The 12,031-nt window shown below is 44.9% G+C and overlaps 1 protein-coding gene across 2 annotated transcripts in view; it reads right to left on the bottom strand.

Moving 5' to 3' along the window:
* Positions 1-9,987, bottom strand: part of LOC110490024 (zinc finger E-box-binding homeobox 1) — a 97,576-nt gene extending 87,589 nt beyond the window's left edge. The window contains exon 1 of one of the 2 annotated variants that reach the window (XM_021563110.2): positions 9,846-9,987. In XM_021563110.2, coding sequence (XP_021418785.2) covers positions 9,846-9,903 — 58 coding nt within the window. In that variant the 5' untranslated portion in view covers positions 9,904-9,987. Of the gene's footprint in view, positions 1-8,017; positions 9,391-9,845 lie in introns of those variants that run through there. The other variant, XM_036944311.1, reaches the window with a different exon arrangement.
* Positions 9,988-12,031: the final 2,044 nt, after the last annotated feature.

Raw genomic sequence — 12,031 nt, 5'->3', positions numbered from 1 at the left:
GGACTAATTTGATGTGGCATGAAAGAGTAGGCTATAGCTGAAACGTTTTATGGGTAGTTGGTAGAAAAGGGAGGGGAAGCATTGAACAAATACATCTGAGAAGGGCAGGCACTTCATTCAAACTGACAGAAGATATTAAGAAGCTCACGTTGCTCTCAGTGATCAGCAGCATATCCTTCTGCAGGAGGACTGAGGAACTGCCTGACCATGAGATGAGCCACACCCTGCTTGGTCTAGGCTAGCTCCACTGCCAGACGAAACGTAAAATCTCTTTCCCCATCGCTCTTTCTCTCCCTCCTTCCCACTCTCTCATACTTTTGTTAGGTGTTATTTATGAGTGCTGTAGTGAGTTTCTGGTGCCTGCAGCACCTGCTCATGTTGGAGTAGGATAACCCAGGTAGTTGCCAGAGAGAGGAGGAAGAGAGAGAGAAAGGAGGAAGAGAGAGAGCGAGAAAGACCGAGAGAAAGAGATAAGAGAGATGGAGAAAGACAGACACACACAGACAGAAAGATGGGGAAAGAGAGTAAGAGAGCAAGATGGGAAAAGAAAGAGAGAGAAATTTGGAAAGAGAGCGATCGAGAGATGGGGACAGAGAGAGGTAGTGCAACATCGGGCATGTGATGTTAACTCAGTGCTGCGCAGCTAACAGATGAGACACCTAATGATGCCTGGTTGTAACATGTACGATAAGAATCGGGAAGCAAGTACAGGGAGTGAATTTAATAAATAAATTAAACATGCAACAAAACAAGAAACGCGAGTAGCGTACAGACATGAAACACAGGAACAGAAACAATAACGCCTCGGGAAAGAACCTAAGGGAGTGACAGATATAAGGGAGGTAGTGGTTAGAGCGTTGGGACAGTAACCGAAAGGTTGCTGGATCGAATCCCCGAGCTGACAAGGTAAAAGTCTGTCATTCTGCCCCTGAGCAAGGCAGTTAACCCACTGTTCCCGGGCGCCGAAGACGATTAAGGCAGCCCCTCGCACCTCTCTGATTCAGAAGGGTTGGGTTAAATGCAGAAGACACATTTCAGTTGAAGGCATTCCGTTGTACAACTGACTAGGTATATCCCCCTTTCCTAATCAGGAAGGTGATGGGAGTCCAGGTGAGTCTCATGAAGTGCAGATGCGCGTAACGACGGTGGCAGGCGTGCGTAGATCAACAGCAGGAAACAACTAACCAACACACAAACAAACACCCAAAGACTACAAGCACTAAATAAATGGTGTCATATGACTCTAAACATGATCAATTAGAACCCACAGTTCATTGGCTCTCCCTCTGTCTAAATGGGACAGGAGGCTGGGTGCCAGTCTGTCAGAATAATGAGCACGAACAGGATGATATATCTATGAGTAAGAGGAGGACAGATGTGGTACTGTCTGGCTACATGGCTGACCTCGTTTTTACTCCTATTCTCAGTCCACCCCAACTCTGTGGGTGAAACGTGTGTAGCGAGGCTGAGGCCATGGTGTGTTTTGATAGCCAACACCTGAACGATAGATACAAAAAAAAAAATCAACCCCTACAAAAATGTCCATTAATATAATACACATAATTGCTGCATAATTGCTGCAGGATTAAATAAAGATCCTACATCTGTACTGGTTCATATAGGGTTCTCTGTTCCCGGAGTTGGCAGAGAGAGTTGGAGGGGTTGGAGCGTGGACAGACTAGGTGTACTTTGCTCTAGTCTCGAGTCAATGACATAAGGTGAGTATTAGGTCGGTAATTAGACACACCAAAACCTGATCAAATTAAGGACCGTAAGCAAATGAGACGATACAGCCTCTGATCAACAGGCATCGTGGTGAATGAAGCTTATAATGCTGTTTCTAGACCAAACTCATTCATCAACCGGTCTGCATCCCAAATGACACCCTATTCCCTATATATTGCACTACTTGTGACCAGGGTTCATAGGGCTCAAAAGTAGTGCACTATATAGTGAATAGGGTGCTATTTGGGACACAGACCAGAGAAATGTGTGTATCCAGAGCCATCCTAATGATATGAAAATGTTGACAGAGACGAAAATGGCCCCTGTGATGTCCCTGTCCCCAGGATACAGTGAGTGACTAACACAGGGCCACACAGTCACACTGTGATAGGTAGCTAGCCAGCCTACAGCTTTAACAGAAACCCTGAGTCACCTTGTTTTGTAACTCAGGCAGAGAGGAGAGGAGAGGAGTGGAGAGGAGAGAGGTTGGCTGCTACGCTGAATGTCAGAGTCTGTAAACATCACAACACACTGGACTAATGAGTGAGTGAGTGAGTGAGTGAGTGAGTGAGTGAGTGAGCGGCTGTGCCGGCCCGGCCTGGCCCTGCCAGTGCGATAGAGATATAGTGGGTGAATAGTATTTTTCAGCAGAGCTCAATGCTAGGTGTAGTCAGTGTGTGAGACAAGACTGCTCTCACATTCTGTCATTAAAGCTTCCTCCCAAATGGCACCCTATGCCTATTAAAGTGCACTATGGGCCACTATAGGCCCTGGTCAAAAGTAGTACCTAAATAGAGATTGTTGCCATTTGGGAATCCCATGATCAATCAGTCTGCTTCAGGAAGAGAAAAGCAACAAACAGTTTTGTTATATTTCAGTCTTCTGTGATGTATATAAAGTGTAATATTGGGATGCAAACTCAACATTGAATACATGTCAACTCTACATCTGACATGGTACAGGTGTGTTATTTTCTGTAAGCCCATAACCATGTGTGTGAGGTGTATACTTTTGTTTCAAAGTAGATTTGTTTAAGACTACCAAGAAACACTCCGTGTGACCCTGATTTAGCCCACTGCAGTAAAGGTTAATGATATAGTAACTTAAACAAATGTGATGCAGGTACACAACTTTATGATCTCTGCATACATACCAGCCGCCATATTGTTTCAACAGTTGTGCATTGTCAGGTTTTGAGGGGGAAAAAAATGGTAGTGAATTGTCAGGTTAAATGTGAGGAACAAAGATTCCACTGATGAGTTTGTGGCCCAAACACAAGCTGGCATGAAGAGGGCTGGCGGCCCAGCGCCTGCTGCCTGCCTATTGTTAACACAGGCCTTTCATTAACCGCTCCACTGGGGAACAGGGGAGGAGAGGAGGAGGGAGGAGAAGCTGAGGCAATACATAGTGAGGAGGGAGGGAGGGAGGAGAATGGGAGAGGAGGAGGGAAAGAGAGAGAGGGAAGAGAGGCTGAAGCAAAAGACACTGAGGAACAGGGGATAAGAGGGAGGACAGGAGGGGAGGGTAGAGTAGAGGGAGGAAAGGGGAGGTTGAAGCTACAGACAGTAGTGTCAACACCCAACAGGACTAGCCCAGCCTAAAGATCAGCCACCAAACACATTATTAAAAAAGACACATAAACCAAGCCCAAGCTGCTCACAATGAATAACCCCCAAAGGATGGCAATTTAGAGCTGCCATCTCCCCCAGGTATAGGCTATACACAACGGTACACTATAATTTCAGCTCCCACCTGGCGTGGGATGTTCCCCAATGATATAAGGGGGGGCCTGAGTGAAAAAGTTTGGGAAACACTGGTCTGCGGAACAGGCTTCATTTGGTTTTGGACTATCATTTCAACTCCCACCTGTTTCTATGTAATATGGAACAGGTAGGAGGAAAGATAGAACAAAAGGGAGGGAGGGAGGGAGGGAGGGAGGGAGGGAGGGAGGGAGGGAGGGAGGGGCAGACACTTAATATGTTTTTGGACTGTAATTTCAACTCCCATCTGTCTCAATATCCAGGTAGAGAGGGAGAGAGAGAGGGAAGAGTAGACATTGAATTTATTTCCCTTAGAAGCGATACATGACAAATCCTGAGGCCTGTGGGCTGGGTGAGGTCATCTTACCAACATACCTGTCTGGCATGTCAGAGTGGAGGAGGGGAGGAGGAAATGTCATTGGACAAATCAATGCATTTTTTTCAGTCGCTGATGGACAAAAATAGGAAAATAGGCCTATATGAATCACTCAATAGAGTGATAGCAGGGAGCTTGACAATATCTCATTGCTTCCTTCAAGGTCCCATTCTCAGTCCCCTGAGTGGATCTGAACCACTGAGGAAGGCTCCTGACCTGATCTAGCTACAAGGAGCTATCCTATTCTATTCTGGAGCCCAGTCTCCCTCTCGATCCTTCTGAGCCCCCCCCCCCCGGCATGTTTTTGTTCAGTTCAGTGGACCTGACGCCTCGCTGCATAGCCTACTCCCCTTGATACACACACACACACAGCTCCCCCTCCCCCTCACTGTCCCACCAACCCCCAACTGAATAACTACACAATATTTATTTCCTTTCAACAACAGTGTTGACACTCCGTTGCTTATTCCTCCTCATTCATTATGTCAGCCTTGGCCCCCGCATAGCCCCCCGGCACCCCCAGCCCTGGCAGCCCAGGCACGCAGCTCCGTCGTGGGCCCTATACGGGTTATAGAAAGGGGGACTCCTGCCTGCAGCTGGAGCACATTATAGGACTCATCCTCAGTTTTAACACACTAAATACGTGGCTTAGACGACACGCAGGAAAAACAAAACACAAAATGACACAGTCAGAAAACATCGGCAGTAGACACAAACAAGCCTTCAGCAAAAAAGTGTGCATGACACAGACAAATAGCCTAAACACATTCTCAAAACAAAAGAGGGGTGCGCATATGCCCCCCCAAAAATGCACACGCAAACGCAAGAACCTGAGCATTGCGTGTCGTGAGACTGAGGAAGATTGTGATGAATTCTCAGAGTGTTCCACAGATTCCTCTGTCAGTCTTGGGTTCTCTGGGAAGAGAATGGGTCATATGCAAATGGCCATGCCCAGTACAGATAGAAGTTTCCCACAAGCAGAGTGTGAAAAGGCCTTTCCCTCCCCACGCCAGCCCCACTCAATGGGCCTTTTCTTCTTCCACTGAAAGTGTATGAAGTAGAGCAGGCAGACTGCAAAGGTAACTAGGCTCTTTCTCCTCAGGCTTTCTCCAACCAAAGCCTTAACACACAATGGTTCATTTAAGCATTCATCCACATACAACCCCAATAAAGCACATTCAAACACAGTTAAGGGGGTTAGTGAAACTGACTTGGGTTTTAAAACTGCTTTTCTAAGGCAAGAGAAAGCACCTTTTTATAGGGTAATGCAATGCCTCTATAGGAGCTTGCTAATCATTAAGCTCCCTCAACAACAGTGGGAAAGGGTTTGAGTGCGGTACCTCAGATTATGGGCACAAACAGAATTGTCGGCTGGGAAATCATTGAACTGTGTGACATGGTGAATTGAATGGTGTAAATTAGAATTTCGTATCATACATTTTAAAAAGCCAAGCCTGGAGATACATAAAAGTGACAAGCAATAACAAAGAAACAGGTTATTCAAGACAGAACCTCAGAAGTCTATAAAGACAATACCTAGGCTATAGTTTGCCTCACTAACCTAAATGAATCCTCTCCATTCCGTTCCATAAGAAACACTCACACTATTCGAATGTAAAAGGAGCTGTCATGTTTGACAGAGTGAGTGAGTGTCCACCTTTCTTCCCACTGGCTCTCGTCTCCAGCAGCACCTCAGTGTCACTCTGCCAGCTCTCACAGCCCCTCTCCCCCCTTATCCTTCTCCCTTGTCCCTCTTCCTCCCCACCAAACTCCACAGGACTGAAGGGCTGTACTGGTCAGGGGGATGGAGGGAGACATGAGAGGGATTGAGGGAGTAGGGACAAGGGTTTTTACCCCTCAGGATCCTTTTATTGAAAGGACTTAAACACAAACGCAATTGGACATGCTGGAAAGGAACCCAACAATGGCACAGGGGGGGAAAGTGAAGTCATAGTGGAGGCACGCATGGGTGCCTAGGTCAGGGGGCAATCAACAGCACCCCTGGCTACTGTGTCTCCCCCTGGAATAAAGGACTGGTGGAGGGGGGGGGGGGGGGTGATGAGAAGAGGGGGCGGGGGATTTTCCTCTCACTTGGCACTTTCATATGCAGCAGAGGAAGTTGCTCCAAAGCAAAATAACTGATAAATGAAAATTTCCTCTCCTGCTAAACTCCACTCACCAGGGGTAGTAGACCTTTTAAATGTTAACAGCTGGCTTTTAAAACACTAAAGCAGCATGCCGGCCCACAGAACACCACCCCTCTCCCCCTGAAGCCTTTGGAATGGCCAAAACATCTTATTTTCTTAAGAGTGTTAGCTTAACCACAGTGTTTCTTTATTGTTCTCACAACTTTACAGCGTGTGGTTACATTCAATATTATTTAGGGTGAAAAATGAGTCCAGCACACTAATTATACTTTTGACAGCCAAATAAACATCCTCTGTTACATCATACAGCTTTACAGTAGCCAAAACTAGACCCACAGACCCATTCTTCTTCTGTAGCATTGAGACAAAAACTTCCAAAACTGTTTTGTACTGTATGTGTGTGTGTTACAGAGAGACAGACAGACACAGCAAGAGAGAGAGAGACAGAGACTGCAAGAGAGAGAGACAGAGCAAGAGAGAGAGACTCCTTTGATAAATTCAAAGAAATAGAAATCCAACCTGTGTACAAAACATTAGGAGCAATATTGAGCTGCACCCCCTTTTCCCCTCAGAAGAGCCTCAATTAATCAGGGCATGGACTCTACAAGGTGTTGAAAGCGTTCCACTGGGATGTTGGCCCATGTTGACTCCAATGCTTCCCGCAGTTGTGTCAAGTTGGCTGTATGTCCTTTGGGTGGTAGACCATTATTGAAACACACGAGGAACTGCTGAGTGTGAAAAACCAGCAGTGCTGCAGTTCTTGACACATTCAAACCGGTGCGCTGGCACTTACTACCATACCCCGTTAAAAATCCTTCGTTAACCCGTCTCCTCCCCTTCATCTACACTGATTGAAGTGGATTTAACAAGTGACACCAATAAGGGATCATGGCATTCACCTGGTCAGTCTAGGTCTTGGATGTTTTGTATACTTAGTTCCTTTGAAATGTAGGCCCAATACCCTCCACTCATCTACAAATACGGGCCAAGAGTGTTAAGGTTAATACCGTGCCGCATTCCTCTTTTCACAAATTTGAAGTGTTAAATTGCCATTCCAGGAAATGGTCACTGCTATTCCTGACGGGAGCTAGACTTGGACGGGATAGGAGAAGTGACAAAGGAAGCCAGTGGAAACACTAGTATCCCACAGATTGCAAACACCTGTCGTCCTGCCAGCTGGCCGGCTGTTAGCGCCTCCATGTTTACAGCTGTGACAGGAGCTCACCTTGGTCTTAGCCTGCTCTGCCAGACCCAGGAAGACAACCAACACAGGACAGGGGAGGGCCAGACAACTAAGTACCTTTTGGCTTCAGTAACCAACAGTAACCTGCCCCTAAAAGGCTTTTAACCTGATGACAAACATAACACCCCCGACAAATATGAGGTATTGGATCAACCCAGGTTCTCTCTGTCTCTCATTGTAGTGGTACAGTATATTGAGCTCTTCCACCCAGCAGGTTGATGCACCCATATCACATGATTAAAACATCACTATGGTCTCCTGAACTTTATGTTCGATCCCCCCCTCTTGATGTATTATATTGTAGTCTATGTATTTGAAAACATAGAACATTTCAAATGGACAACATGAACACAAAGAATATGGAATAAAACAGATCTCAATTTATTTCTGAAATGAACATCAGATGGACAAAGTTTACAGTGACAAAATGTCGTAAATGTAGCCTAGGCTATAAATAATGTAGGCCTACCATGACTGAGGTGCAAATGCGCTAGAACAGGTCCGTTATCAGGTGTGTACCTTACAGAATGCACAACATGAACCGTCGTCAATCAAGAGCTGACATGATATGGACCGGTGACCAACACCTTTTCAGCCAAAAAAGCAATAAGGAGCACACGAAATATGTCCATGTCATACAATCAATGACAGTAAGCGACAACAAACAAGGAGAGTAAGCACAACAAGCGACTCCAAGAGAAAAATCACAGCAAATTCACTCATGATGACAGCATGCAGCGCCTACAGACACGGTTGCCTTTTCTACCTGCACAAGTTGCCATTTGTTGCGGCGCACCGCACAGGGACCGCTCTCCGCTGCTTTGGAAAGGGAAGATAGAGAAGGAATCGTCTCACGGGAATCTAACAGCGTATTCAGTCCCCAGAAATCAGACTGCTGGTTTGTTTTTATGTTTTGACAGAGGGGTGTTTACAAAGACCAAAATACCCGTTTTCCGGATCAGGTAAACATGTTCTCAGTTCCTGCAAGCTGTGCTGGGTGGCTCGACCACTTGCGATGCTGTGCCGGTGACTGTTCTCACGAGGCTGAAAGTAGACTACGCATGTCGTCAGCTAGCCTACAGGAGAAAAACCCATATGCCTCCAAACAGCCTACAACACAAGCGTTATTCCTATGTGTGAAAAACTACCACCTCCGATGTTGAAACAAAAGTCACAAGTCCCTTAACTAAATAAAATGAGAACACACGAGACTAATAAAACGCACAAGGCAAAGACAAGCAACCCGAAGATCATGATCTTTGCAAGTCAAATAGGGTTTAACATGATTTCCAGATAAAAGCCTTCCACTATTAAATTGATTAAATTACTGGCGAGAAAGAAAAAAAATAACTATTCAGAGAAACGCACTGGCTACCCGGACGACCCTACAATGCAGCCTTTTAACCACACACACAAAAGCACAAACAAAAACAAAATAACAATTATTTAAGTATAGAAACTCAGGATGAACAGATTGGCTCCAACTTCAAGTTTCGCTCCCACGCCACCAAACCTTGAGTGTGTAAAATCAGAATTCCCAGCGCAGGACTGTGGATGTAAACCCACACTCCTTATATAGGCTGTGCCTTGTTTATATAGGCTGTGCCTTGTTTACACAAACAGCGCTTGATATATTCTTCCCATTCTCTGAAACGTTACCCAACAATGCATGCTACAGAAACAACGTTTTTCGTTCGAAGTTCATTTGCATTTATTAATTATAGCTACTTTACCTTGTTCTGCATATTGTCTACTTATCTTAGCAATAACTTTTCGAATGATTTGTAAATGCACACTTGCATTGTGAAAACCAATTGAATTGTGAAAACGCGTGCATCGCGCCTACACATCTTTTACAAATAAAAGTAGTGAGAAAATAGATGTGTAGTCTACATAAACATAACATCATGCATTTGAATATAATATGAAGCAGCAGAACAGCACAATTTCCACAGTAAAAACATTTCCTAAAGCCCGAGCCCTCAATGTAGCAACAGTGTCTTGTCATGGCTCGCGCTACCTGCCACGGTACGACAAAGAGAAAAGCGACAGAAACAGTTATTTTTTCTCGAACGTGCATTGAAGGAATTAACCTTATACACATATTCACTCATTTCAGAACATCAATCTATATTCCATATTGATGGAAAAAATACCGCAGTCCGCAAAAACAATCAGGTAACATTATTTTCCCAGACACGGGTTTCAAAAAGCTACCCAAAGGCGAGAGACGGTGAAACAAGCTATCAAGTTGAAAACTAAAAAAAAAATTGAAAAGTGAATTTAAATAGAATTTAAAAGGGACTGAACGGGAAACAAAAGCCAAAAGCGAGTGAAGTGACGGGATTAGGTGCGTATAACGGTCCAGGGTGGTGCACTCAACCGCTAGGCGGAGGGAGAGTCGCGAGACAGGTATAACGGTACGCCACATAGGGCTATAATGGTGCGCTTACTTGCTACTTTCCAGCACTTTGACCCACTAAAACCGGGACTCCGGAGGTACTAAAGTCTTCGGAGAATAGAGAATTCGATAGAACACATTATAGTCCACTTCACCACACGAAAAGAAGGGACATTGAAGTAGTTTTACATACCGTTATTCCTCCTCGGATTTGCCTGCTTTCTGCGCTTACACCTGGGGCCATCCGCCATGATCCTTTCGCTGTGTCTAAATGCTGCTGGAGAGTCACCTCCTCTCTCTCCCCCACTCCCCCCGCTTCACCTCCCCTCCCTGCACCTGGTTTACGACACTCTGCTTTACGACATTACCTTCCACCTCCCAAACCCTAGGGTGCGTCCTATGGTATCCGGGATCCTTGGGACGTCCCTATCCCAATTAAGTTTACAGTTAAAGGGGTTAAGGTAAGGGTTAAGGTTAGGTACGGGTTATGGTTAGGGTAAGGGTTAAGGACCCAAACCATAGGACCAAGAAACCTAAACTCCTACTCCATGTTTTCTTTCTGCCTGTGATCATTGCACTTTTCAACATGCTTATATAAAAAAAAAATATATATATAAACTCTTCTGAGATTCTGGTAGGGTTGGGGCCATGTCATTATGGAAGCTTAAAAGTAATTGACCAAGACTCTAGTGAGTCTTATGGTTAAAAAAAATCCTTAGTAGAGCTTATGTTTTAATTTAGGTTCATTATGACAGTGACACAGCTGGTACATGTAGTGGTGGGTGGAGCTTAACAGCTTGCACCTGTTACATCACTCCTCTGTGGGTGTTGTTTTTGGTCGCATGGACTGAGTAAGGCTATAACATGGAGCAAGATGAATCAATCCAAAAAACATTTTAAAATGCAAAAGACTTACAAATAAATATATATATTTTTACATAGAATTGTTGTAATTTTTTGAACAAAAATAATAATATAAATGAAGAATATTTCAGAGGTTTTTCACCAAAATTGGAATACATTTGCTTAGGATACCATCAAATGTATGATGCATCTAAACAAGCTTTTCTCTCCACAAATCTCATACCTTACTCTCTGGGAGAAGACAGGGCACGTGTAGGATGAAGGAATGCGATGTGATTGTTCCGAGACTGCAGAGAGGGAGAGAGAGAGAAAGAGAGAGAGAGAGGGTCATGAGACCATCAGCCAGCCAGCCAGCCCAGCGGTGATTCAATCCTCCTGCCTCCTACCTAAAGAAAGGCCTGGCTGTTCTCCTGCTGCACCAGGGTTCACTGCAGCACTGGGGACAACAGGGCCCACACCTGGTTTCAAATACTATTCAAAATCACCTCAACTACTTTATCTATGCTTGATTGAGTTTGCCTGGCTAGTTCCAAAACTGCAAATCCCTCCTATCTTGCACTCTATGGGCAGACTAGAACAAATGCTCAAAGTATTTTGAAATATGTTGAATAGTGTTTGAACCCAGGTGTGGTGTACGGGAGGAAGACAGGGCCATGCCAAAACAATCTGCAGGTCCAACTGTGTCTCATCAGACCTGACCCTCCACAGTCTCACAATGGCAACCATTTGGGATGCAACATGTGGGTGATAAGAGTTGTGTGACTGTGCACCACTTTTGATCAGAGCCCTAAAGGCCCTGGTCAAAAGCTCTAGTCAAAAGTAGTGCATTAGATAGGGAATAGGGCAGGGGTTCCCAAACACTTTTGGACCCGCGTCCCCATTTTTAAAAAAAATAAAAAATCTAACCCCTGTATGACTTCGAAAGTATTCAGACCCATTGACGTTTTTCCACATTTTGTTACGTTACAGACTTATTCTAAAATGGATTAAATCGTTTATTCCCCCTCATTAATCTACACATAATGACAAAGCAAAAACAGGTTTTTTGAAATTTTTGAGAATGAAACCCCCCCCCCCCCAAATATCACATTTACATAAGAATTCAGACCCTTTACACAGTATTTTGTTGAAGCACCTTTGGCAGCGATTACAGCCTTGAGTGTTCTTGGGTATGGCTCTACAAGCTTGGCACACCTGTATTTGGAGAGTTTCTCCCATTCTTCTCCGCAGATCCTCTCAAGCTCTGTCAGGTTGGATGGGGAGAGTCGCTGCTCAGCTATTTTCAGGTCTCTCCAGCGATGTTAAGTCAGGTTCAAGTCCGGGCTCTGGCTGGGCCAGAGGACATTCAGACACTTGTCCCGAAGCCACTCCGGAGAGTCCTTTAGGTGCCTTTTAGCATATTCCAAGCAAGCTTTCATGTGCCTTTTACTCAGGAGTGATTTCCGTCTCACCACTCTACCATAAAGACCTGATTGGTGGAGTGCTGCAGAGATAGTTTTCCTTCTGGAAGGTTCT

This window comes from Oncorhynchus mykiss, chromosome 15 (assembly GCF_013265735.2).
Source record: "Oncorhynchus mykiss isolate Arlee chromosome 15, USDA_OmykA_1.1, whole genome shotgun sequence".
Lineage (NCBI taxonomy): Eukaryota > Metazoa > Chordata > Actinopteri > Salmoniformes > Salmonidae > Oncorhynchus > Oncorhynchus mykiss.
This window is presented reverse-complemented; position numbering and strand designations above follow the sequence as displayed.